At 31.5% G+C, this 25,240-nt stretch overlaps 3 protein-coding genes across 6 annotated transcripts in view; 2 read left to right on the top strand and 1 right to left on the bottom strand.

Moving 5' to 3' along the window:
- The first annotated feature begins 48 nt into the window (after nt 1-48).
- LOC113373168 (suppressor of hairless protein) lies at nt 49-23,397 on the top strand. 4 transcript variants are annotated; one of them, XM_026613483.1, is made up of 4 exons: nt 49-1,385; nt 5,799-6,027; nt 6,128-6,327; nt 23,268-23,397. In XM_026613483.1, the coding sequence occupies exons 1-3, from the start codon at nt 277-279 to the stop codon at nt 6,302-6,304; spliced, it is 1,515 nt and encodes a 504-aa protein (XP_026469268.1). In that variant the 5' UTR covers nt 49-276; the 3' UTR covers nt 6,305-6,327; nt 23,268-23,397. The 4 variants fall into 4 exon arrangements, with proteins under 4 accessions (XP_026469268.1, XP_026469271.1, XP_026469267.1 ...); XM_026613486.1 differs by lacking the exon at nt 23,268-23,397 and adding an exon at nt 11,390-11,437; XM_026613482.1 differs by lacking the exon at nt 23,268-23,397 and adding an exon at nt 9,357-10,482.
- LOC113373165 (myosin-VIIa) overlaps nt 15,497-25,240 on the bottom strand; it is a 23,611-nt gene continuing 13,867 nt past the window's right edge. The window contains exons 3-11 of the mRNA XM_026613478.1: nt 23,235-23,495; nt 22,288-22,566; nt 21,918-22,202; nt 20,169-21,764; nt 19,841-20,068; nt 16,496-19,549; nt 16,109-16,422; nt 15,771-16,038; nt 15,497-15,707 (exon numbers count right to left, since the gene is read on the bottom strand). Coding sequence (XP_026469263.1) covers nt 15,501-15,707; nt 15,771-16,038; nt 16,109-16,422; nt 16,496-19,549; nt 19,841-20,068; nt 20,169-21,764; nt 21,918-22,202; nt 22,288-22,566; nt 23,235-23,495 — 6,492 coding nt within the window. The 3' untranslated portion in view covers nt 15,497-15,500. The remainder of the gene's footprint in view (nt 15,708-15,770; nt 16,039-16,108; nt 16,423-16,495; nt 19,550-19,840; nt 20,069-20,168; nt 21,765-21,917; nt 22,203-22,287; nt 22,567-23,234; nt 23,496-25,240) is intronic.
- The window catches only part of LOC113373166 (Krueppel homolog 1-like), a 50,153-nt gene continuing 48,291 nt past the window's right edge, over nt 23,379-25,240 (top strand). Inside the window, exon 1 of the mRNA XM_026613481.1 lies at nt 23,379-23,506. The gene's annotated coding sequence lies outside the window, so the exon portion shown is untranslated. The remainder of the gene's footprint in view (nt 23,507-25,240) is intronic.

Below are 25,240 nucleotides of genomic sequence, written 5' to 3'. Positions count from 1 at the left end.
CAGGTGTTTTTTGAACGGTATGTTGTAATGCATCTTTTACACAGAAAATACATAGATAATATGTTTAAAGTGGCATAAAAGTTTAAAATTTACGTGTTGTGATGATTTAAAGCTAAAATGGTTCGTAGAATGTTTGCGAAGCGCCTCAAAACGCCGCAACACCAGTGACAGTTCAAAACCTAACCTATATGTGTTGTAAACAATTTCAAGCGTCGACCGTAGGTACAAATTTAAAATGTTGTTATAATAGTAGCTTATTGATCAATAGTGTAAATAATGCCTCATCAATACGGTTTGACTGGTTACGCACACGGAGCACAGTCGCCCCCTTCGCCACCGCAAATTTCTGGGCAACACGGCGCTATGTTTCCTCGTCTGTCTGGGGCTTCGGTCCCTGGAGCGGGTGCTTACAGGTCGGAAGATCAAAGATTAACGACAGAAGCTATGAAGAAATACCTGCGAGAAAGGTCGGATATGGTAATAGTTATATTACATGCAAAAGTAGCACAGAAATCTTACGGTAACGAAAAAAGATTTTTCTGCCCTCCGCCTTGTATATATCTTTTTGGCGAAGGTTGGAGAATGCGACAGGAACAATTACTGAGAGAAGGCGAAAGCGAACAAGCAGCACAACTTTGCGCTTTTATAGGAATAGGAAATTCGGATCAAGATATGCAACAATTAGATTTAAATAATGGTAAACAATATTGTGCGGCAAAGACACTATATATCTCTGATTCTGACAAACGTAAGCACTTTATGCTGTCAGTTAAAATGTTTTATGGTTCAGGACATGACATAGGTGTATTTAACAGTAAAAGAATAAAAGTTATAAGTAAACCTTCAAAAAAGAAACAATCTTTGAAAAATGCCGATCTCTGTATAGCCAGTGGTACTAAAGTAGCATTATTTAATCGATTACGGTCTCAAACAGTTTCCACAAGGTATCTTCATGTGGAAAACGGAAATTTTCACGCGAGTTCCACACAATGGGGAGCTTTTACGATTCATTTACTAGACGATAACGAGAGCGAAAGTGAGGAATTTCAAGTCCGAGATGGTTATGTACATTACGGCTCCACGGTAAAGTTAGTATGTTCCGTTACTGGAATGGCGCTACCGAGATTGATAATACGAAAAGTGGATAAACAAATGGCATTGCTCGAAGCCGACGACCCCGTATCGCAATTGCACAAATGTGCATTTTATATGAAAGATACGGAACGCATGTATCTTTGCCTGTCACAAGAACGAATAATTCAATTCCAAGCAACACCTTGTCCAAAAGAGCCGAATAAGGAAATGATCAACGACGGCGCTTGCTGGACCATCATATCCACGGATAAGGCAGAATACCAGTTTTACGAGGGAATGGGACCAGTCAGGTAAGGAATGCCGAAACCGATTGCCTTTTATTCATTCATAAATCTACCTAATGTCAACGTTTAGTCAAAAGCACATAATCCTCAATCTAATCTCAATATCAATCTCAACCTCAATCTAATTCCAAAAAATCTCTGAGCTCTGAAAATCTCACATTTTCTCATATCTCTAATAATGTTATATTTATTATAATGCGTAACGTATTGCCGAAAGGAATTAATTTTATTGTTATTATCAATAATTTATTATTAGGAACATGTGATTCTTATAAATAAGGCAGCTTAAATCTAAAACAATTTTCAGTAGATAAATCCCTTCGAAATTAAATCAAAATAACCACTCAGAATTTAAATATTCAACCTACGCTTTAGCGTATTCAATTTATATTCAAACAGCCTTTGCTTCAAAACATTTTATACAGGTTCTGTAAATTTAGGGTCACGAATAAGCGAATAATGACATAGGGCGAAAATACAATAGATGATCATATTGATTTTTATGACCCTCGATCCAGCTGATATATTATTTGAGAGTGTTAAATGTAAAATTAAAAGTTTTTCAGGTAATAATATATGCAAGTCTTTATGTTTTGAGGAAATGAATTATTTTATACTATATTTTTTCTTTGGCTTTTTTTTTAAACCCGTTTTACACAAAAAGTTCTCGAATTTCGTTTATTAGATATTACATAAATATTTGTCATATTGTACGAATCAGTTTTTATTATGTTAGTTACAACGGTATAGGGCACTTTAAATATTTTAATTTTGTAAACATTATTTTTCTATGCGATTTTTAATTTCCCGTAGGGTTAGTAATAGTTATCGCAAAAAATCGAAAATGATTTTTTGCGTATCTGTACGTTTTGAAGAATTTTCCAAAAATGTTCAATTTTGGCATACCTTGGAAAAAGGGATGTATGTGTGTGTGTACTATATGTATGACTGTATGTGCGGATACCAATTTTGGTCGACGATTTCGGGAACACGGATCATACAATTTGAGTAATTCAAAAAACATTCGATTTGCAATGATGAGGAGACGTGCTGATTAGTTTTTGGCAAAGCCGTTTCGAAGACACGGCGACATGAAAATGGAAGGCTAGTGAGCGGGAATTAAAAAGATAATGTCGGGGTCACCACTTAGGAAAAACTATGTTCACTAACTATATGTAATATAATTTATAAGATTTATTTTGATATATTTTGATCATATTATAAGTAAATATAGTTTTTTCTAAAATAGGAGGCAAAAAGTGCCAAAAATGCTAATTCAGTTTTTGTTTAACCCAGCGTCCAATTTGAATTATTCAAAAATCATTTTATTTATATTGACGAAATAAAGAACTGATTAAATTTTTAGGAAAGCAAATCCAGCGGTTGTGTTGATCCAATAGAGAAAGGAAAAAAAAGTCATTTGGCGGTCCGAAAAAATCATTGCATATGTCGCTCATTAAATTATCAGATATTTTATAGAAAATTTAATAATAGTTACAAATAAATAAGGTTTCGTCCCAAGATTAATAATCTTTAACCGTTAGTCTGCGACGCGCTTTGATATTTTGTCTCTAAAACAGCTACGCGGCCCGATAGCTCCAAAAAAAAAAAAAAATTAAAACATAATTTTTTTTTAAATTGGCAAAATTCTCAAGAAGAAAATTTCAGTTCTCAAAAAATAATTTAGTAAAATTTTTAATATACGCTACATCAGCGGTTTCCAACCTTTTCTTCCTTGCGCCCCCCTTTCGAATGAAAAAAATATTGCGCCCCCCCCCCTTCTTATTTTTCTAACAATTTAATTTTAATATACTTAACATAACTGAAATTATAAAAAATATACATACAAACATAACTATTTATTATAAGAATTTTCTGTTTCACATAAGTAAGATCTCACAAATGGTAATAAAATTTCTAAAGCATTATTTGTCAAAGTAGCAAAATCGTCTTTTACTGGTAACCAAAACTTAACAAAATATTTTCGTCCTGAAACATCTGCTTCAATGTGCTATTACTAGATAAATCAATTATCATTTTCTGCTCCGCTTTTGAATTACCAAAATCATCATGTTTCTCAATGGTAAATGGATTTCTAATCCATTCGTATTTGGACGTAATTAGATAAAGCAATGCGAAAATTGGTTTCGTAGACTAGTCATTTGACTGATATAATAATAAGATCTTTACTTACTTCTACTTCATCAGTAACACAAGTAATTTTAAAAGTGGGAAACATGTTAAAGTTATAAAGTTATTTGATACTAGCTATACACAGTTCTAATTTTTTCATAAAAGCCGTAATCTTGTCTTTCTGAACAAAAGCACGAATTTGAGATCCTTGCATTGATTTATTTAAATCGCTAAGTCTTTGAAAAATATCAACTAAATACGCAAATTTTGCGAGGAACTTTGTGTCCTAAAACAAGATTGCTCCGTCTCTTTTGTTATCACAAGAAATATAGCAATTTCTTTTTTGAGCTCAAACACTCTTAGAAGTACTTTAAGTAATTTGTTGATTTGTTTTTGACACTTACTCAGCATTTAAAAATATTATTTTTGAAATAGCTTCGCGCCCCCCTTGGGACGGTATGGCGCCCACCCAGGGGGGCGCGCCCCACAGGTTGGAAGTCACTGCGCTACATGATTTTGCAATTTGCATGGCACGATGCCATGCACCACTAGTCTATCTTAGAGTTGTCTTTGTCTAGTATAGTAATTTTATAACAAACCACTGATTTAAAATCTTATTATACATACACATAGTTATATTTCTGGGCCGTGTGAATTCTTTTTCGTATTATTCATTCGCTGATAGTTTTCTTTAACTATCATTCATTGTGATTCAGACAATATCAAATTGCGGCTTAGCTGCTGTCGTGTTTCTAGCCTGGGAACAAATCAGAATGGCCAAATGACTTTCCATCCGGCACAAATTGAAATGACTGTATAAAAATTAATATTTGCTGACAATCTGAATATCCGTTTTAGCTAGTAATAAGTAAATTGCCCGGGAACGTAGACTTAATATTAGTATTTATATTTATTTATTATATAACCAACGATGATGAAAATTTGAAACAATGATGTATTCAATATTGTTCTGTTTTTTTATTGTTACCTATGTATTATTAACCCTCCGTCGGTCGGCGTGGTCTGGCCAGACTTTTTTCGACTTCAATTTAAAAAAAAAATACTTCTAGTAATCCTATCGACTTGAAATTTCTTGACTTTTCCTAAAATTTCATTAGCTGTCGATCAATGAAAAAATCAGGACGAAAAAATGTATAAAAGGATAATTATAAGGATATTAACTTTTTTATACTTTGAACGGTCGAAAAGGTCTGCCTAGACCACCCATACATTTTGTATGAAATATACGTTTTTTGATATATGTAAACCAGTATTTTGTCTTTTTTCATTCTATTTTCTATTCAAACTGCGTTGTATACTTGTTTATCTATGGTTGTATATATTCTTTGCTATGTGTTGTAACATGAATGTTAGTATTTTCATGACGAGATTTGCTTGAAAATCTACCAAACTTATTGGTAATCGCAAACACTGAAAATCGGATGAGCAATGCACACATTATCAACAATTTTTCTACCCGTACTGCGTACGAATTTTTTTTTGGCAAACCTGTAGTGAAATTATATTTTCACTTTGAGTTTTACAGCTCATTTCAAAGGCGACGCACCTCATTTCGTTTTCATTCGAATTTTACATTCATTTCAAAGGCGCCGAAAAAGAATATTGTTTTTCATTGATATAAAACAGAAAAATTAACAAAAAGAGCAACGATTTTTTTATATTTCTTGATTTTTTTATATAATATAATATGTAATATTTTTATTATAAGCAAGCTCAACACATGCAAAAGACGGTAAGAAAAAGAAAAAAAACAAAACTATAAATATTTATTACTATAATCGTTAATATATAAGACATCAAAAACTCGTTTATCCCATATAAGTGCATGTAAAATGAATGGTGGTCCAGCCAGACCTTTCCGACCGTTCGAAGGTGAAAAAATTTCCGACCGACGGAGGGTTAAACAGACTATTGTTTAGTAATTGAATAATTGATTTTTTAACTAACTTTTGGCATAATTATGTAAATTATTAAAAAAATGTTGGAAAAATCCTAATCGTTCATGATTGTTAAGTTTATAATTGTTTCACGATTATTCACTTATAACATGTTGTTTAACACGTTAATCGCCACGATAATATCAGAAAAAAATTCACATGGGTCATGATAACTTTATTAAGTAACTTAGATAAAAATGTATCGAGGAAACTTATTGTGTCAAAGAAAAAAAATCAGACATCTATGATTGGCGTGGCCTTCTACCAAATCGCTTATGTCAGACATATATATTATATATGTATAATATATAATTATTTTTATTTTCAGGTCGCCGGTAACACCTGTACCCACGGTGCATGCTTTGAATCTCAACGGCGGCGGAGATGTCGCAATGCTCGAATTGACCGGCGATAATTTTACGCCGTCTCTTCAAGTTTGGTTTGGAGATGCGGCTTCGGACACCATGTATCGATGTGCCGAATCCATGTTATGTGTTGTACCTGACATAGCCGCGGTTTGCGGTGGAGACACGCTTTGGGCACACCAGCCTACACAGGTAAGACTCGTAGCTTCTAACAATTTTCAAGATAAATTTAATTTAAGCATTATTTAAATACTTATTTGTTAATAATCAATATTATTTAATATATTTTCAGGTGCCCGTGTCTTTAGTTCGTAATGATGGTGTTATATATGCCACTGGCTTAACATTCACGTATACACCGGAGCCTGGGCCCAGGACACACTGTCCTACCGCCGAAGAGGTGATGAGACCGAGAGCCACGGCCGCCGCTACTGCGCCACCTTGGGGTGCTCATGGGTGTATGCAATAGAATAGATGACATGATAGAACAAGGTATGTCATATATAACAAATCAATTCGTAGATTTATGGCAAGCTATTGACGAATATTTAGAATTTCTCTATAGTAACATATAATTGCACTTTTATGAACACTTTTATATATATATATATATATATATATATATATATATATTATGTTTGTAGAATTACACCATTTGTATTGTTTTATCGATTTCGTATCACATCACGTATGTTTTAGTACGTGCTTAAAGTATGTGTCGTACAGCTGCATTTCTTGAATTCTTTTGCTTACCATGCATTTTAGACCATATTTTTTGCATTCTCAAATGTAGAAATTCATATTATTTAAATGCATTTAACAATACTTGCTTCATACATACGCTTGAATTTTTTAAATGGAATCATAAGGGGCATGCAAATTGTTAAATACAAAACAAATTATATGTCGCCAAAGAAATTTTTTATTTCAACGTCAATCAGCAATCTGAATTTTTAATTATTGTATTTGACCCTACAACTCTATTTTGCTAAAACTCTTGATCTTCTTTGTGATTGTTTTCTACATTATTTTTATTAATCAACTTTTTGAGATGTTGTTTTCGCAAGAAAACATGCTAGTTTTGTTTTTTCGACGTTTCGAGTCATTCTAAATCGTTCGACAACCAAATTGGGTGTGTATGTGTGTATACGCACTCTCGTGTGTAAGTTAGTTGAACCTTTCGTCGACGTATTTTCAAAAACTGCTGAATTGATTTCAAACATTTTAAAGTCATTCTAGGAATCTCGATAAAGATCTCTCTTCAGAATTACCAGAAAAGTGCTAATTTTCTTGTCGTCATCGTCGGAAAAAAAACTGAACCAGTTTTGAAAATTCAAAAAACCGCTCGAAAGGTATCAGTTGTGAATAGTGCTTATTCGTTTATAGTAAAGATTAGTCTAATCGTTACCTCGTAATTTTTTGACAGCCTTGTTGAAACTTTGAATGTGATAAGAGTTTATTTCCGAACATCATATGATAATATATATATATATATATATATATATATATATATATATATATTAATTCTTATTAAGTCGATTATTTACACATATCGGGAAGTTCATGCAACCTTCCCTAAGGCAAAATAATACTTACACCTAGTTTGAAACATAATTTCGAATTTCCGTGATATTATTCGATATGTCTACATTTGCAAATAACTTTCAAACATCAAGTTTATTCGATCACATATTAAGCGTAGAATGTAGTTATAAAGCATAAATAATTCTCTAAATAATTCTCTTAATGGATCAATAACGATCATTTATTTTTTATTGATACTGTAATGTATTATTAGTTAAGTTTGTTGTCTAAGTTATTGATTGACAAACTATTTTTGTGTTGTAGGTATGCGTTGTAATAAAGATTGAATACTAACAAAAACAGTTGAAACATCTTATTGATTCATTACAATTTTATATGTAAATTACGCTTATTATATATATGCATGATTAATTTTACTGGAATGCGATTAGACAGACATTATTTTATTAGGTATTTTCTTCTTGCATTTTACACAGTAATCGCACTTTCTTGTCTTGTTTGAGTTTTATAAATACACCTATCACCCCCGTTTTACTCACATCATTTTTGAAAATCTACTTTGTTTAAAATGAAATTCATTAAAATTGCATTTACACGAAATTATAAACATTTAAATATAATTTGCTTATATCTACAATAACATGTTCATTGTTTTACTATCAAAATACAACACTACAAAATGCTAGAGTTACGAATTTTCAGTACATAGACTATGTCTGTGATAGAAATTGAATGTAGATATGTTGGGAATTCCCGATTTTATGATAAAAACTAAATTTTGATGTGTGCATAAGCTAGTTTGTTTGAAATGCCAAAATAATCAGTTATCATTCAATTAGCACATATTTATATGTAATTGATAGCGTAAATTTATTTAAGGTTAGCAAATTACAGTATCATTTTTTTACAAAATCTATAATTTATATAAAATTTTATAGTTTGACAATGCATAAGCTAAAAGTGAAGAGCTAAGGATTGAAAGAAAAGTTTTATCTTTTTTTAACCAAAATTGAAATTTTGAACTATCTCTGTAATAATGAAAGAATAATAGATGTTGATAATTTTGATTCTTTGAATTAAGCTATAATTTATTCAATGTATTTGATATCAAATATAATAAAAAGGGCTTTTTTTAATTGATTTTTGTTCAACACTTTTTTTTTATATAAAAGTGAATTTTTCGAGTTACACGGTTTTTATGCAACGGGGTGTATTCACTTAGTAGTTTTTAGCTTTGTGTCGTTTTCCTTATACTTTTAAATGGTTCGTTAACCGAATTGCTAAATGTTGTAATTGTTTCTCTAGCAAGAAGATTTAATAATTCTGCGATTTGTTCCAACAGTCAGATCAACTTTTCAATTGCTGCCCATTTTCTTAATCTGCGCCAATCTCTAAGATCCGCGATTCTACATACGTTTGCTCATACATCTATTGACAGGTTCCTTCGTTCCTCTTCTTGCTGCGTCTTTTCTCGGACGTCGCGCCATGTAGCGTGGGAACGTTATCCCAAGCCGACCTTGACATTCACGCCTCGGCTACCAAGAGGTCGCATAGCCGTATCGCGCTGGGCCGGCCGGTCGTCCTTTCTAAGACGTCGATGCGTGCTTCTTCCAATTCAGTCACAAAGTGGTCACATGTCATTTTATTAAATGGTTCATTTCTTTATTGATTAGGTGTGCTGATAACGATAAATCATAAGTGTCAGTCACTATTAAACATCAAAATGCCTTTGCAATGTCTGTATCCAATGCCTGTTATCATTTATCGATATTATTTATTCTTTCACAACTCATACTTCACTTCTCAACTGTAGGTTATTTGTAGTTTTTAAAAGTACACATAAGGTTTGCATGGTACTTTGCATCTACTATCAATTTCTTCGTTTTTAGTTTTATCTTTATCTATTTGGTTTTGTTAGCTATTTTTGTCGCTCCGCTATTCTAATTCTATTTCTTTAACTCTATGTCTTGCTAAAGGAGAAATTTGGCAGAAGAAGCTATGAAGATGCCGAACTGAGGAAAACGCATACATAAATTATTATAGTTCGACTTCGACGATTAATGCATATAATTATGCAAAATAATAATTATTATTTATGTATGATCTAAATGAGCTATTAAATTATCGTATTGTTGGTGTGTGCAATCCGTTCCATATGAGATTATCTACTTTAGGTTAAATTTTATTTACTGCCTTTATAAATAATTTATTTTAGTGCTATATGACTGCATGCCACTAATTAAACCGGAAATATTGTTTATTGATTATATGTATTTATATTTTAAATATTCGTAAACTTAAAACCCAGTCAAATACAATTGAGCATCATATTACTACGATTGGATAAGTATATGATAACCTGTTTTAAAAAGTACAAGTTTCATTTTGATATCATATTACATTACAAGTTTGATTTAAATGCGATTTATAGAAGCAAACCCTGTTGCAAATTAATTATGACATTAACATTTATTCCGAGTTTGGGGAAAAAACTAATTAATGTTCGATATATTTCCACTCTAATTAAGCCGATCCTCAGCACGTTTATTTAAATAGCTTTTAATATAAAGCAATTTTAGTGAACATTATTACATATTTAGTGAATAATTTTGAAGTATTTTTACAAAACAATGTTACCCGGACGTCAGATATGACGCAAACGCTTCGTTACATAAAGCAAATTTTCAAATCAACATGCTGTACTCATCATATCATCCTGCCTGCATAATTTTCGAGACCCCGAGGTTCACAATCATTGAATAGATCATAATACTAATATAAATTTTGACATCAATGAATATATGCGAATATGGACGATGTGAATGCGAACGAACTACGATTATAAAGTATGAACAGGGAATAGATTTTTCCCATTTCGTCAACTAGAGATGAACATTTTTTTATTGGAACTACTACAAACTGAAATAAATTAAAATTAATGATTTTAAATTAATCATGAAATCAATAAAATCATTGATTGAAGAATTTCTGTCATCGATATATATTGTACATAAATCGTAATCACTAATATATTAGGCATCATGATATTACATATGTGACAAATGTGTGTAAAATGCAAATATTAGTTATATTTATATAATCTTTGCCAGGTCACTTTATATTGAAAAATAGTATTTTCATATTTATATAATAAATAGAGTAGTATCTTAATTGTAATAAAATTATAACTATGTAAGTGTGTAAAATTGCAAATGTGTTATGTAATATTTTTATATCGTAAAAAGCACAATGTGAATGTTTTAAGATTTATTTATTTATGCGTGTTAGTTAATTAGTATTTATATATATATATATATATATATATATATATATATCTACAAAAAAATACAAGTAATACGTTTTAGTACAACAAATTCTTTGTTAAAAAAATGACATAAGCTTCGTTATTATGTTCAAGTATGTGTGTCAAGAATTATTATGACCAAATATGTTTTTTAGTTATTCACAATTTAGTTGTACCAAAATGTTTTATAGTTTAAGGTAAATTAATTTTATCTGTAGGGCGAATTATATTCTTTTATAAAGAAATATTTTGAAATTACACTGTATGTAGTTTAATAGAGTAATTTTAAAAAATTTTAGACGGATATAATACATTTATACATAAGTCTCGAGAGAGAAAGATACAATATTCTGATATATCTATGATCTATGTAAATAAAATATAATGAAGATAAATTTTATAATAAAATAAATATATAAAATTTGTTTATTATTAAGCACTTTAAGTAAGTTTGACAGGATGTTTGACAGTGGAAATGATACTTGGAATAATGTAACCAGCGATTTTGAATAAAATGCACTGTCGAAATGGAACGGAAGTACTCCTTCACAAATGCTCACATTAGTTACTCAAATTAGTATCATTAAGATTTATTGTAATCATAATCTTGTTAAGATGAGAACGGCATTGAAATGAAATGCACCGTTTTATATATTTTTTTCTTTTCTTCTTGTATAATTCGCTATTGTTCTATCTTCAAATAAGATCATAAGACGTCCGGGTAGCCCACAGTTCTCACGCTCCCTATATCGTCGTGGAAGTGAAGAATTAAAGTGCCGAGTTTCACATGGAAAAATAAAGGAGAGGGGCCTCTGATTTAATTCGGATTCAACGGGGCACCTCGTGCTACGATGCCAGGACGATTCAATAATTCATTTAGTTACAGGGGCGGAGAAATTTGTTGCAGTTTTTATTCAATGGACAACCTTCCACGCTCCATTTGAGGGCTAATTATTATTATAACACACTGGTTTCGGAGAAATATTCCAAGATTTGTTATTGATGAATGTAATTGTAACAATGATTTTTATGGAAGATGCTAAGAAGGAACTGAGAGTTTTTATATTGATCAAATTTTTATTAATTTTATTATTGACGTGGTTGTAATATAGCTGGATTCAATATCTCTTTCACGGAGAAGTCTTCAAAGTTTCTTTAGGATTTTTTTTAGGAAAACTTTCTTTGGATTTGTTTTATTGGGAAGTTTAACTTTTACTAAGTATTGATGAATATTATTGAAGATATTTCTCTATACTAGATTTTTTTCATTTTCAAAAATTCTAAATCTCACAATATACCGATTAAAAATTTGACAATTTATTGCTTGAAGATTGATTGCCATTTGCCATAATATTGTTTGATGGATATCAAATATTGCTTATTGCTAATTACTTTTGCAATGATTTTTAAAATAATGAGTGTTAGACGAATTATATTAATTCATATGGGTCAATTGATATTTTATGTTTTTTACAATTAAATTTTCAATAATATTAACCCTTTCGTTACGAGCGTCATCTAAAGGCGACATACGCTTGACGACCTGTGTACAAGAGTTACTATAGAAGACATACAATGTGTCGGCTTTTGCTCAAAGATTTATCAATCTGGGTTAAATTATTGTAAACTATAATTTGTTAATGTGATTGTTAGTTCTTTCGAAATTTTAATGCATTTTCATAATGATTGGAAACTCTTAAAATAACGAACGCCTTAAACAAATGCTGTGAAATTTTTTAAGAAAAAAAAATATTTTTGAAAAAAATTATATTTATTTTTGAAAAAAAAAAATGATTGTGTACCTCCGCTAGTATTGTCGGATTATGAATTCGAACGTTAAAGAAATAAAAAAGGTAAACTCGCTAACTTAATAAAATTATTTTATCTAATTTATCACTGAAAAGCGTTTAATTTGCATATAAATCAATGCTACTCCATCATCTAATGCTATTTACTCTTGAGTTTACTTTTATAAAAACGTTGAAACAGTGTATAATTAATATAATTATATATCGACAAATATAAATATTTCGTCGAATAATAGCCAACAATGAGATGACTACCATCATCGCTCATGAAGAAGCGCTTTACATTTTCCATTTATTCCTATGGGTTCCCACGCTTCATTAAGAAGCTTCGTATACAACATACATTACATACATTTATTATATTCAAACTATGGGAAGATGTGTTTTACAGCATTGAAATTAGTTTGTATGTTTTTATTAAATATATACTATTAAACATGTGACCTCACGGCTCCGGCAGTAGCGCGCAGATAGAGTTGGAGTTGGAGTCAGACTTGGGCCGACCCGTGGGGTCACCGTGCGCAGCATCGTAACTAGCGGAGAACGATAGTTGAAAGGGCAAGTGGTAAATAATGGGTATTTTATTATGGCAATTATAGGAACTAAATTCACACAGTGTATCTCTATGGCCATGTGTATATGCTCTGAACACTCGATCGAATTGATCATACGTTGGAAATACATATTTTGCTTCGTTCAAGTCGCTTTTTAATCTAACGTAAGCGAGTAATTTGGTTCGGCAAACCGAAACTAGATTGAAGAGAATAGAAATTTCATTAACAAACCAAATTTTGATTAAATTTATATAGTTTTTGTTCAAATTATTAACGTTCAGATAATTTTGTTAATTATATAAAAAATTAACTTATTTTTATTTTACTTTATATTTAAAAAAAATACTAAAAGAACAAATAGAGGATTGAATTTGAAAAACACAGGTATTTTTTATTACAACAATAGTTTCTTCCTCAATTTTACTTAATCATTCAAACGATTGAGTGCCTTTTTTGTCTTGAGCTTCTATTATTTGTCTTATCCAAACGCCAAGAATGTCCCCGACTTAAAATTAATTTGTTTAATACACACTTGCATTACATATGCTATGAAACGCGTTTGCGTCGCTCATGAATTTTCATATAAAATATTATACCAATTCCAGAAACTTTACTGAAACAACAAAAATTTTCGATAATTTAAATATCAGTTCACGACGTCGTAAAAGCTGTTGATTTTCCTATTGGATCATAAAAATTCAGTATTTTGTAACCTGCATATACTGCGTTGATTTCCAAGATACATTTTTGTGTCTTTTTGTTTTGAATGCTTTTATTCGAAGGTAATTGTGTACAATATTATTTAAATCCTCTTTCTCTTCACAACATACCACAGATAGTGGAACGCTATAAATTGAATGAAATATTTAGTCTGTCGGAATAAGTAATAATACACATTCTAGATAAATTTCTTCATAAAGGATTTTTCAATTGTAAGAAATACAATCATTGACCTTAGAAGAGTCTCATACAATAACAATTGCACTGTTGACAATATAATTGCGATTCAGAGGCTCTTATTGTATAGATAGAGTTGGTGTGTTTTAGTATTTCTTGTGAGAAAATTCTTCTTTTTTTTCTTTGCCACAAATCTTGATAAAGACTGTGGGAAAATACAACAGTTATTCATTAAATTAAAACTAATTATGCACATAGAATAGGAATATTAATAAACGCTTGATTATCTTGTTCGCATTTTTAATTACTTTGCGTGGAACGTTTTTTTGTTGGGTGGGCGAATGTTCTATTTTCTTATTTTTGCAAAATGAATGATAAATAAATTTTACCCTTATTTTTTATTTGAATGTTGTATCATAATAATAGTTTAACCATTACGATTGGCTAAACATATTTCGTTGTTCAATTATAATTTTTTTTATAATGTTGTAAAAAATTAAATAATCTATAATATTTACAAGCAAAAGCGGAAAAGCAATTCGAAGTGCTTGGAAAGCTTGGCGCATAGTAAATTGAATTGATATAATTTGAAAAAAATGAGTTATGAAACAAACTTATTTCAAATTTACCAATTATTGCTTTTTTAACTTTTTGAAGAATGAGTTTAATTTTGTCATTCTGAATCATTTGAGACCAAAATTGAAAAAAAATATGTATGTGTGTGCCTGTGAGTCAAAATTTGATTTTGACTCACGAGGCTTTTGACCCAAGAAGCTTTTTAGCCTTTATCAAAAATTTTGAAGCCATTTGATGAAACTCGACGTTTTTTGTAATTAATTATTGAAAGTTTTTTTAACGAGTTAATGAAACTTTTCATGATAAAATTTATGATCCTAATGAACATTCTAAATATTATTGAAATTCGAAAAACGGCACTTAACGATTTTTTGCAAAACTGCAAAACTCCAGTCACTGAGAAAATATTTTGTATAATCTGTGCATAAAAATTTGTTCTTTAATTGGAAGTAGGTACGAATTGCTCCTAAACCATGCAATCATGCTTGCGTTACTGTTTTAAATTATAATACAATAAAAAAATTAGCAAAAGCATTATAGGTACTTTGGTATTTAGTGCAAAAACTAGTAGCTTAAAACAGTTCAAATATAATTTGAATAATATTTTATTAAAACTTTAATAATTTACATTTCACAAATGACAATAATTAATAAATAACGAAAATTTTCAATATATTAAATACATTATATTAAGCAATTTCATTTAGAACTCATTATAATATATAAAATCTCATTAATATAAAATTATGAATATTTAGAACTCATACCAGCAGTCAGTTCTATAAAAGTCGCTATCCACACTTCAAAAATTGCATAGTACACCGATACATTTAACACATATTTAACAAAAATATTCGAGTAGCATTGACATTATAAAATAAATATTGGCTTATCTAATTTTACAATGAATCTTATTAATCATATATATGTGACTTTTATGATTAATTTACATATTACTATAATTTGAATCTTCGTTCAATATCATTTTACTCTTATTGTCCTCTGTTTGTTCATATTGGTAAGCATCAGTGATATATAAGAAGTTAGCAAATCATCCATTTTGTACCCTAAAGATGTTTCACATAGTAATTTTGATCCTCTTACTAAATTTCCAATTGTCATATGGAAATAGGTATTTCCTGATGACCAATTTGATATTCTTGTGAAAGGATGCGTTATCAGAATATCCTAGACAAATATTTTTTGATTAAAAGAAAATTAGAACCCTGTAATATTCTGTTTTATACCTACCTTATTTTGAGGATGAATTAAGCTGACTCCGTGTTTGTTAATTGCAATCAAAAGCATTTCAGGGAAATTTGGTTCAGTAGTTTGTTTAACTTCGAAAAATGCTGAACCAAAAGTTGGCCATCTATAAATTATTTTCAGGAATGTAATTTTTGCTTCCTCGGGGCTCATACCTCCGTCTTGATTGTACGAACTGACAATAGATCTTTTCCAGTCTGCACTACTTTGAATTTTTATTAAATCTGAAGGAATTAATTCGCGGAGCATTTGTCTGCAATTCAAATTACGAATTTTTATGCGTCTGAAATATTACAATGAACGAAAATTTCAATTTATCTTACGGTATTGCTTGTAGTTCCTGTTTGCTTTCTCCAAATCGAACTCTATACACCAAAGCCGCCAATTTCGATGCTTCTTCTTTTGAACATTTGTGATAGCCTCGTAAAAGTTTTGGCAACTCTTGATGAAAATGGAATATTAGATCCGCATTTTTATCTTTTCCTGGTACAGTGTTAGTCCACAATTTTTTCATGAAAAATACTTGGTAAGTAAACTGCGGCGTAGTGCCATCACGTGATGGCCTAGCTTTTTTAATCCAATCAGTCAAATGACGCACGAAATCAAAGAAGAAGTCTCCTTCTGGTACAGAAATGACCTAAAATAAAATATGAGGCATTAGGTCTACTTACGACTACCTGTTAGCTTAGTATATGAATTTTTTATTATACCTTGTCTGCGATTTTTACGAATAAGCTAAATCCTTCACTGGATCTTAAATTTAGTCTTTGTGATATATTATGGCAGAAGTCCTTTGCCCTCGTGGACGAGTCGACTTCAAATGCTTCATCAGTATCATCAGGAAAGTAAACTTTATGGAATATCTGAGTCGTTTTGTGCTGTATGGCTTCTACTTCTACTTGATGAGGTGGATATTTTCTTTGTCCATTTCTCAGTGTTCTCTGCAACCGAGTTAATGAGTCTTGTGATATAGGATGTCTTCTAGTTCGCAAGAATAGGGTTAATTCTTTCAAAAGTATTTGACTGCAGGCAAATAAACCTGTTGACAGCCACATTAACTCCCATCCACGTTCCTCTGATAATCTATTTCGGTTATCCGTTAATTGTTTCATGATTTGACAATAAATTTCGTCTCTGAGTATTTCATGTTTTAATGGACCATCAAAAATGTTATCGGTGTACTCGTTTCCTATCCTTGGCCTTTTCGATGGTAGGTCGCCCATGTATTTCAATATTGCGTTGTATGCAAAACATGCCTCTTCTGCTAATTCCTCTTTAGCTTGCAATTTTTTTAGTAGAGGTAGTTTGATTGGATCTCTTGAATGGCGCCAAAGATCATCGTAACCTCTTCTGTTCGAAGATAAAGTTAAGGTTTTGGACATAGTTCGTTTAGGTGGTACTCGAAAATGATCTAAAGCATATTCGGCAAGATTGTGCGGTCTATCACGACTATCATTCCCATTTATAGAATTTTGTGAATATAATCTTCTACCATGTTCTGCACCTTCCACACTAAACAAAGCTAATATGTCTGCAGGAGGTTTTGTCATTGAAGGTAATACATATACGGTTTCAGCTGGAAAATCTCCACGTTCTTGGGTTCTTTCACATCTACCTATGCACCATCCGGAGTTCAATACGATTTCTCCCGTACTTTCTTCCTCTAGTATAATTAAATCACCTTTCATAAACGTCAGGAATGTAGAGCCCTCGCCAGGGGCTTTATAGTCTTGTATAGCTATAACGTATTTTGATCGTTTTTTAAGGCCCTCTAGGAAATAGACTACTAGGTCTCGTATATCCTCTGCATTCGGGCTCTGGAATGTAAATTCTTCTCCGCGTACAGTAGATAAACTAAATGTTTGTGTGAAAACTTTATTTGTTTTTTGGCTCGATACTGTTGTTATTTCTGGAAAGGAGAGTTCTAATAAAACTTGTTCTTGATCATCGACTACATAAACACCTGTCCAATTTACAGCAATAATCACATCATTTTTGGGTAGATTAGGGCCAGAGTTTCTGTATGCTTCGTAAAATCGGGAGAACAATAAAGGCCATTTAAATTTAGCGTAACTAACTACATCTTCTTTAACTCTTAGAGCTCCAATTTTTTCTTTTAGATAGTAACTTTTTTTGTAAGCTTGCACCACGAGAGCTCCCCACCGATCTATCGCTTTCTCCACGCCGGTTAAACAGTAATCTGGTATATAATTTGGTAAAAGAGTAAACAATCTTTCAACATTCATTTCTGTATTATATTCTATATAGTATTGCTGAGCGGCTATCATAGCCAAATCTTCTTCTTTATCACAACGATATTCGCCAAATTTAACTCCACGCACAACTTGTTGATATATTAAATTTGTTGCAACTTGATCTTCTGTCGGCTCATGCCACGGTGCGAAAATTTCTTTTCGGAAGAAAAGTCTCCAAGGCGCATTCCTTTCTTGGGCCCCTTGTTCTTTGGCATATTGTTCACATTGCGATATGGCATCCATCACATGATCACCTCCACTTCCCAAAGATGACACTTTATCAAATAACGCTATGTATAGAGAGAATCCAAATTGGTCTTTCAATGCTATTTTATCAGATAATTGGTTACACAATTCTCTTGCCGTAGTTGCAGAATCGGCTAATAAAGTTTTTGTGTTGCCGTCCATAAAAGTTATAGGTAACATGATTGGTTTTTTGGATTTTGTTGCTTGTAATTCTAACCAGCTCGGTGGCTGATTTCTTGTACCATTGTTAAATGTTCTTTTTAATCTATCTTCGCAATATGGTGCATAACCAGGTGGACCTTCCCTTATAAACGCTCGCAAATAATTTACAAACTTTTCTGATGGTGCGAAACATCCTACACATAAAGACAGCAATATCCATCCACGGGCATGTGAAGATTTGGAAGGATTGTTGGTGAGTTGTTTGCAAATTTGACAATAAATTTCATCCCTTAATTCTGCTCTTAGTATACCATGACCGATTATAAAGTGTAGTTTTTCTAAATTAGATGTAGGCCTCGATTCAAGCCATGATTGATAACTGTCAGCTGTATATTCTTCATCTTGCAATCGCCTACGTACATCTTCTCCTAGCTTATTTTTACGTTTTAATGTCAATGAAACTAATTTATGTCTAATTGATCTTGGTTTTTGTTTAACGTATGCATCAGGGTCTAAACCCATCAGTTGTGCTTCTTGAAACTCTTTGCTTCGAATAAAATTACGACCTAAGGTCGCTGTTACTTTTGACATTACCGACGTATTGTCTCTGTCCATAGTATGATATCTTGGTTCTGGTAGATCTCCGGTGAACCTAAGAATCGTTATCCACAAAGCTTGTGCTGCCAACTGGTCACCTTGTGTGTTCAGAGGTAGCAGAGGGTGCTTCAACGGTTTCCTGGAGTACTGATGTGTAATATTTCCCTGGAAATAAGTTGCTGCAAACTTTTGGAATTTGAACTCTGACAAATCTTCTTCGTCCTCTGAGGGAATGTGCATAGGGCTGATGATCTCATTTTGATCACCCGGGTGTTGAGTCGGAAGATCATTAAATACTGATGTTTCTCTTTGGCCGTGGGGTGTTGGAGCTTCGCTACTGGAATCGGGGAGGAAATCGAACATGGCCTCGACCAATTTGGAATCATCGACGGGCTCATCGGCTTTACGTGCCGCATCGTTAATTATGTTCTTCTTGGCTTCCACTCGACGCCGTTCTTCCTTTTCTCTTTCCATTTCTTTGCGCTCCAGTTCATGCATGCGTTCCTAAATCATTACGCATATCTTATTAGTAATAATAAATTATTTTTATTAATATTCTATAAAAATATGTTCGATTTCGCGTAAAATAATTTTATTGTCAATTGATAAAATTCAATGTTATAATACTATCTATAAAAAAAAGAAATTAACAATTGCATCAAAATTTATATTATTTCATTTGGTCGTGGTAATAAAAAGAAAATATAATATAAATAAGTATAATATAAATAGTTCGTTTAATATTATATCCTAAAATGGAAATAAATATTATTACTAATAAACAAATATATTCACCCTATAGTTTTGCTCCGCTATTTCTTTAGCTCTTTTATTTCCTTGATGTTTCAATTCCATTTCTTCCATTTTTCGTAGCCTGAGATTTTCATGATGTCTTCGTGATTCCAAACGCAATTTCTTATATCGTCTCATCGCTATCATTCTTCTTACATTTGCTTGAATTTTAATTATAGCCCACATTTTGTGACCATATTCTCTTCGAACTAAATAACCTCTCGAATGAGCCTAAATTAATAATATATTGTCAATTATTATACATGAATATATTATATTTATTTTTGAAAGATTAAATGTATGATTTTATTTATTTTGTAAGTTTAGATACCTGCAAACCGACAATATGTCCTCTTAAATGTCTGAATCTATGTGACAATACTCTCGCTCGGATAAGAGCCTGTAATCTCATGTAGCCCACTTTCATTTTTTTATATCTTTGCCTTTGTGCATATCCTTTATAATACTTTTGTATGATAGTAGCAGCCGCTTTCATTTTCAAAAATCGGCGTCTATACACCCATCCCCTTATAGAACGTTGCAGGATAAGAATTTTTTTGGTAAGAACCCTATCTCTTTCTTGTTCCAAAAATAAATCGTGAGCATCTTTTAAAAATACTTTAGTATGTCCTAGTTGATAATCGGTTCTTCCTAAAACAGCCGCGCAAATCCTCGTCGTGGCCAATCTACAATCAGTCTTGTGCGATGGCGGTATACCCGAAATTAAAAATCTGTATCTTTCGACAAACTCCCTAAATCCATGTCGGATCGGATAACCGGCTCTTCGAATTCTAATCGTTTCCATCATACCGGAATAACGGAGCTGTCGACAACATAATCCGCGATCAAACATCATCGGTTTTTTGTATTCGTTAGGTTTGATGCAACGTATAAAGAATGGTTGGCAGTTGCTTAAAGTTTTCATCAAAGAGTCTAAGCTTTTTTTGAATTGCGTCGATAATGTCGGAGCCCTTTTTCTAGTTTCCGATCCCATTCCTATATCATCAGCAAAAACCATTTTTAAAAATTTATTATTCGAAATATGTATCAGTTGTAACAAATCTGCACTAAACGTATCTCTATTCTTTTCTAAAAATCCTCTAGTATCATAAAACACAACCCCGGCAAAATGATTTAATCCAAAACTTGTATTGATATCCGATTTAGGTTTTAAGTAGTTTCTATGCGAACCATGGGTCTTATGCAACTTTGCCAACATAGTTTGATCGGTTCCTTTAGGAAATTTCGACTCTTCATCTATCAATGCCATGATATTCAATTGTTTAATTGCTATTAAATCTAATGCGTCTTGGTTATCTACAAACTCGATGTGTTGCCAATTGATACCTTCTAAATTATATTCTTCCTGTTCTAACTTGAATATATGTTGTACAAAAAATTGTTGCAAATTTTCATTTGCAAAATTGATACAAAATTGTTCGAAGCTGTTGTGATGAAAATTTTCGAACCCAAAAATATCTAGGACACCTATGACACTGCGTGCCGTCGATTTTGGTTTATATATTGCATTATTAATTTTTTTTACAATTTCTACAAATAGTCTACCGTATATTCCTTTAACAAATGCGTCTCTTACATCTACGGATTGATCTCTAGATAGTGTCGATACAACAGTTTCGCCATGCGCGAATAAAGTTTTCCTTGTAAGAGCGTCTATGAGTGGCTGCACGGGTACTCCTAATAAATTAGCCACTCTTTGTACATTGACATGCTCTGGAATTTCTGTGGCATCTAGGTTATCGATTACAGTAGCGCGGTATTTAATATTTCCTGTGTGTAACAAAGCTGCTAAAAGTTTGAGAATTTCCCAGATTTCTTGATCAGAGAAAAGCAGAACTTTCATCGCCGATCTGATGTCACTGAATTCCGCAGCATCATCACGACCCTCGCAAGTAATGCTGTTACCCTAAAAAAATATTAGTTATAAAATTTATTTCGTACAAATTATTACTCTTATTATTACTACTCGCTTAAGCGCAAGATTTCTTTCTGTTTTCTTTAAAAAAGAAAAAAAAGTACATATATTAATTTTCGTAATATAACTTTCGTATATACTCACTCCTGTTAAATATCGATATTCACTTGCATCGCCTAATTCCAATTTACGTTTTTCCTCTCTCGATAAACCAGCCAAAAGACAGTAGAATATATGATAATTTCGTTCATCTTTGTTTTGAGATACAATACGTGATTTTTCTAATAAATATTGTTCGATTTTGGCTCCTTCGATGACTCCGCTGTTATTAAAATGAATATCAATATATTTTCCAAAACGTGACGAATTATCATTCCTTATTGTTTTCGCATTTCCGAAAGCTTCTAGAATTGGATTTGCTTCTAAAATCTAAAATTTCATTTTGATTTTAAACATTAAGTCTTGTAAGTTATGAAAAAAATATGAACATACCAACATACGTATGTTCCTTTACCTGTTGTTCGATCCAAGAATGTTTCCCGCTAATGGCTGCCAAATATTGAAGAATTAGTTTAGTGCTTTCAGTTTTTCCTGCTCCAGATTCTCCAGAAATTACAATACATTGATCTTGGCCATAGCGGCGCATGTGTGCGTATGTGTTATCTCCGATTGCAAAAATGTGAGGCGGTAGCTCTCCAATTTTTCTTTCCTTGTATAATTTTATTTGATCTCCGGTATATATTGGTAAAATTTGATAAGGATTCACGGCAACCAAAATGGACCCAGTGTATGTCTGAAATAGTTGAAAACAAACTATATCATCTGCAGTCATTTAAAAATTGGACTTGTCTCCGTAAAACGTGTAAATATATATATATATATATGTATATGGTATGTGTTCCTATGTATATATATATGTATACATATGTATATACGTGGATATATCATATTTTAGTATACGGCTTAATGAAACCTTATATATGAAGGCCAAACAGAAAGATTAACTCATATGTAGGCCAGAATTCTAGACCTAACAATAAGTAATTAATAAATAGTCTTTGCGTATATTGCTATTTAATATCAACTTACATGTCAAAAATAATTAATATGAGTATAATATAAAAAATAGAGTGATTGAAATCACAATATCAAATAAGTAATAGATATTTGAGATTTCCGCTTCTCTCTATTCCAAATCTTAGATTATAAATCGCAAATATGATATCAAGTAAACTTATATCTTTTGGGGCTTTACTATAATATATTTTCAAATGCCGTTTAAAATCTCTTATATGCCTCTTCAGAAAGAGAATGATCAACTTAAAAAATGTAAATGAAAGAAATGCTCCTTCTAGAAAAACTAGATTAAGGAGGAAGATTAAACTAGATATATTCACATCAGTTCTAGGGCACATAGTTCTGATAGCGACTATTATATAACATTCGTATTTCTATACTCACATATATCAAATTTTCATTATATCTAATCAATAGGTTTCGAAGAATTCCGGCCTCGTGCAGATCTCCCAACGAGATCATGTCCTCGACGCCCCGCACGCTGCTCCCGTGCATCGCCTTGATGCGCCGCTCCGGGCTGAGCCATTGCTCGTTGCCATCGTCGTCCAGCACCTGAATGCGGCGTCCTTCTGCCGAAATGACGCGACCGCCGATGGCAACATCGAACTCGCGACCGGACGCCGGCTCGATCCATATGTAGTCACCCTGGACAAAAGGTCAGTGAGTTCATTTTCTTGGCATGGGGTATATTTAATTTTATTATTTGAACGATAAGTTCACATAGATATTATCTACGAATATCAGTTCGCGATTATCTTACCTAGCCATACGTGACGTATTATCAATATATTCAAATTTGTTACATCTTGATTTTTATAACTTCTTGTCTAATGAATTTCTCAAACAAGATTAATAATAAAACACTGGTAAAAATATATAACCCTAGGCGCAAAGACATATGAAAACCCGAAGAATTAGTTTGGGAAAATGAATTTAGAATGTTTAGTCTTTTAGTGTATCAGCAACAGTAAACATCTTTAGCTTAAATTAAAATAAATTATAATTTTTAGTAAACGTTTTATTCGATTTTTAGTGAATGTGATTTTTTTCAAATAATTAAAAAACTTAAATTATAAAACAAATTGTTCTCTTAGTTAGAATCGTAGAAAATACTTGTAAATGTGAAATTAAACAAACTTTCACTATTTATTGAATTATGCTCTCTAAAAATTGTAATAGATAATACTTTAAGTTACAGGTGTGTATAGTTGCCTGAATATTGATTGACCAAGCACTTCGAATTTAGAAAAATAAAATCATAAATATTAATTCATTATTATATATATCTTTTAGGGATGCGTGATATTCATACTCAGAAACTTATACACATTGATTCCACATACTCCCATGTACGCAACTTAACTTTTACCAAATGTATCATATATTATCCATATTATATTAATAGAATAGAATTTCACTTTTTTTAATGACAAATAATGTAATGTAATAAGCAATTTTAATTAAACATTTTTACGAATATGCTTAAAAAATGTACTTAAGGTTTATTCTAAAAAAATAAACTCAACGATCAAATATCTAAATTTTATAAATCAATTATAAAATTGAACCAAATAAATGTAATTTTATTTAATCTTAAAAGCACAAGATTGTAATTTTACACTTTGCAAGAATATTTTCACCTAAAACTCACATCCATTTCTTGAAAATTGTTTGGTGTTAGCAAAATTCACGTTATTGCCAAGAATTTCATTAGAAACTGTAATCCCTTTGATAATACAAGCATAAAATTAATTTTCACCGTTGTTTAAAAGAAGACGAAGTGTTTTAACTTGAAGTATTTGATAAACCACTTAAAATGAATACAGATTTATAGTACTATGCAAACAATTGTCTCATATTATTGTTTTATCACGATTAAATGTGTGATAAGAAACCACTATACCAAGTTTACCTGACATATTATGTTTTGCGGCTCATTCTCCATATCAACGGCAAATCATTTGTAATAGTTTAATTAACACGATAAATTTTTGACACTGTTAAGGATTTATTAAACAAACACTTTCACTAAAAATTTTGTTGTTTTACCAGACAATAAATTTTTTATTCAGTTCGTATGAATTGCAATGAACTACTTCCAATATAAATAATTTTGTCTATTGTGCGTTTATGCTCGTTAGATTACATGACGCATCGAAATTTGCGATTATTGCAAAATATTGGCATAATCATGGTCATTTATTGATATTGATATGAATATCTGCACCTGCTAACCATTTATATTAATTTTCTTTAATAATAATTAATTAAAGAAGGTTAGTTTGCATATGATAACGCGCGTTAATAATCTGCGGTATACAAGTATATAATTTAATATAATATATTAGTATATTTAATTGACAAGGGCTTGAAATAATGGAATACTTACA

The sequence above is a fragment of the Ctenocephalides felis genome, unplaced genomic scaffold, assembly GCF_003426905.1.
Source record: "Ctenocephalides felis isolate EL2017-DRISC unplaced genomic scaffold, ASM342690v1 CF-g0.4_SCAFFOLD_01604, whole genome shotgun sequence".
Classification (NCBI taxonomy): Eukaryota; Metazoa; Arthropoda; class Insecta; order Siphonaptera; family Pulicidae; genus Ctenocephalides; species Ctenocephalides felis.
This window is presented reverse-complemented; position numbering and strand designations above follow the sequence as displayed.

Excerpts from the sequence above, each read along its gene's own strand:
- LOC113373168 (XM_026613483.1), top strand. The coding sequence starts at position 277 with ATGCCTCATCAATACGGTTTGACTGGTTACGCACACGGAGCACAGTCG. Across the intron at positions 1,386-5,798 it reads GAGGGAATGGGACCAGTCAG|GTCGCCGGTAACACCTGTAC; the intron begins GTAAGGAATGCC and ends TTTTATTTTCAG. Across the intron at positions 6,028-6,127 it reads GGGCACACCAGCCTACACAG|GTGCCCGTGTCTTTAGTTCG; the intron begins GTAAGACTCGTA and ends ATATATTTTCAG.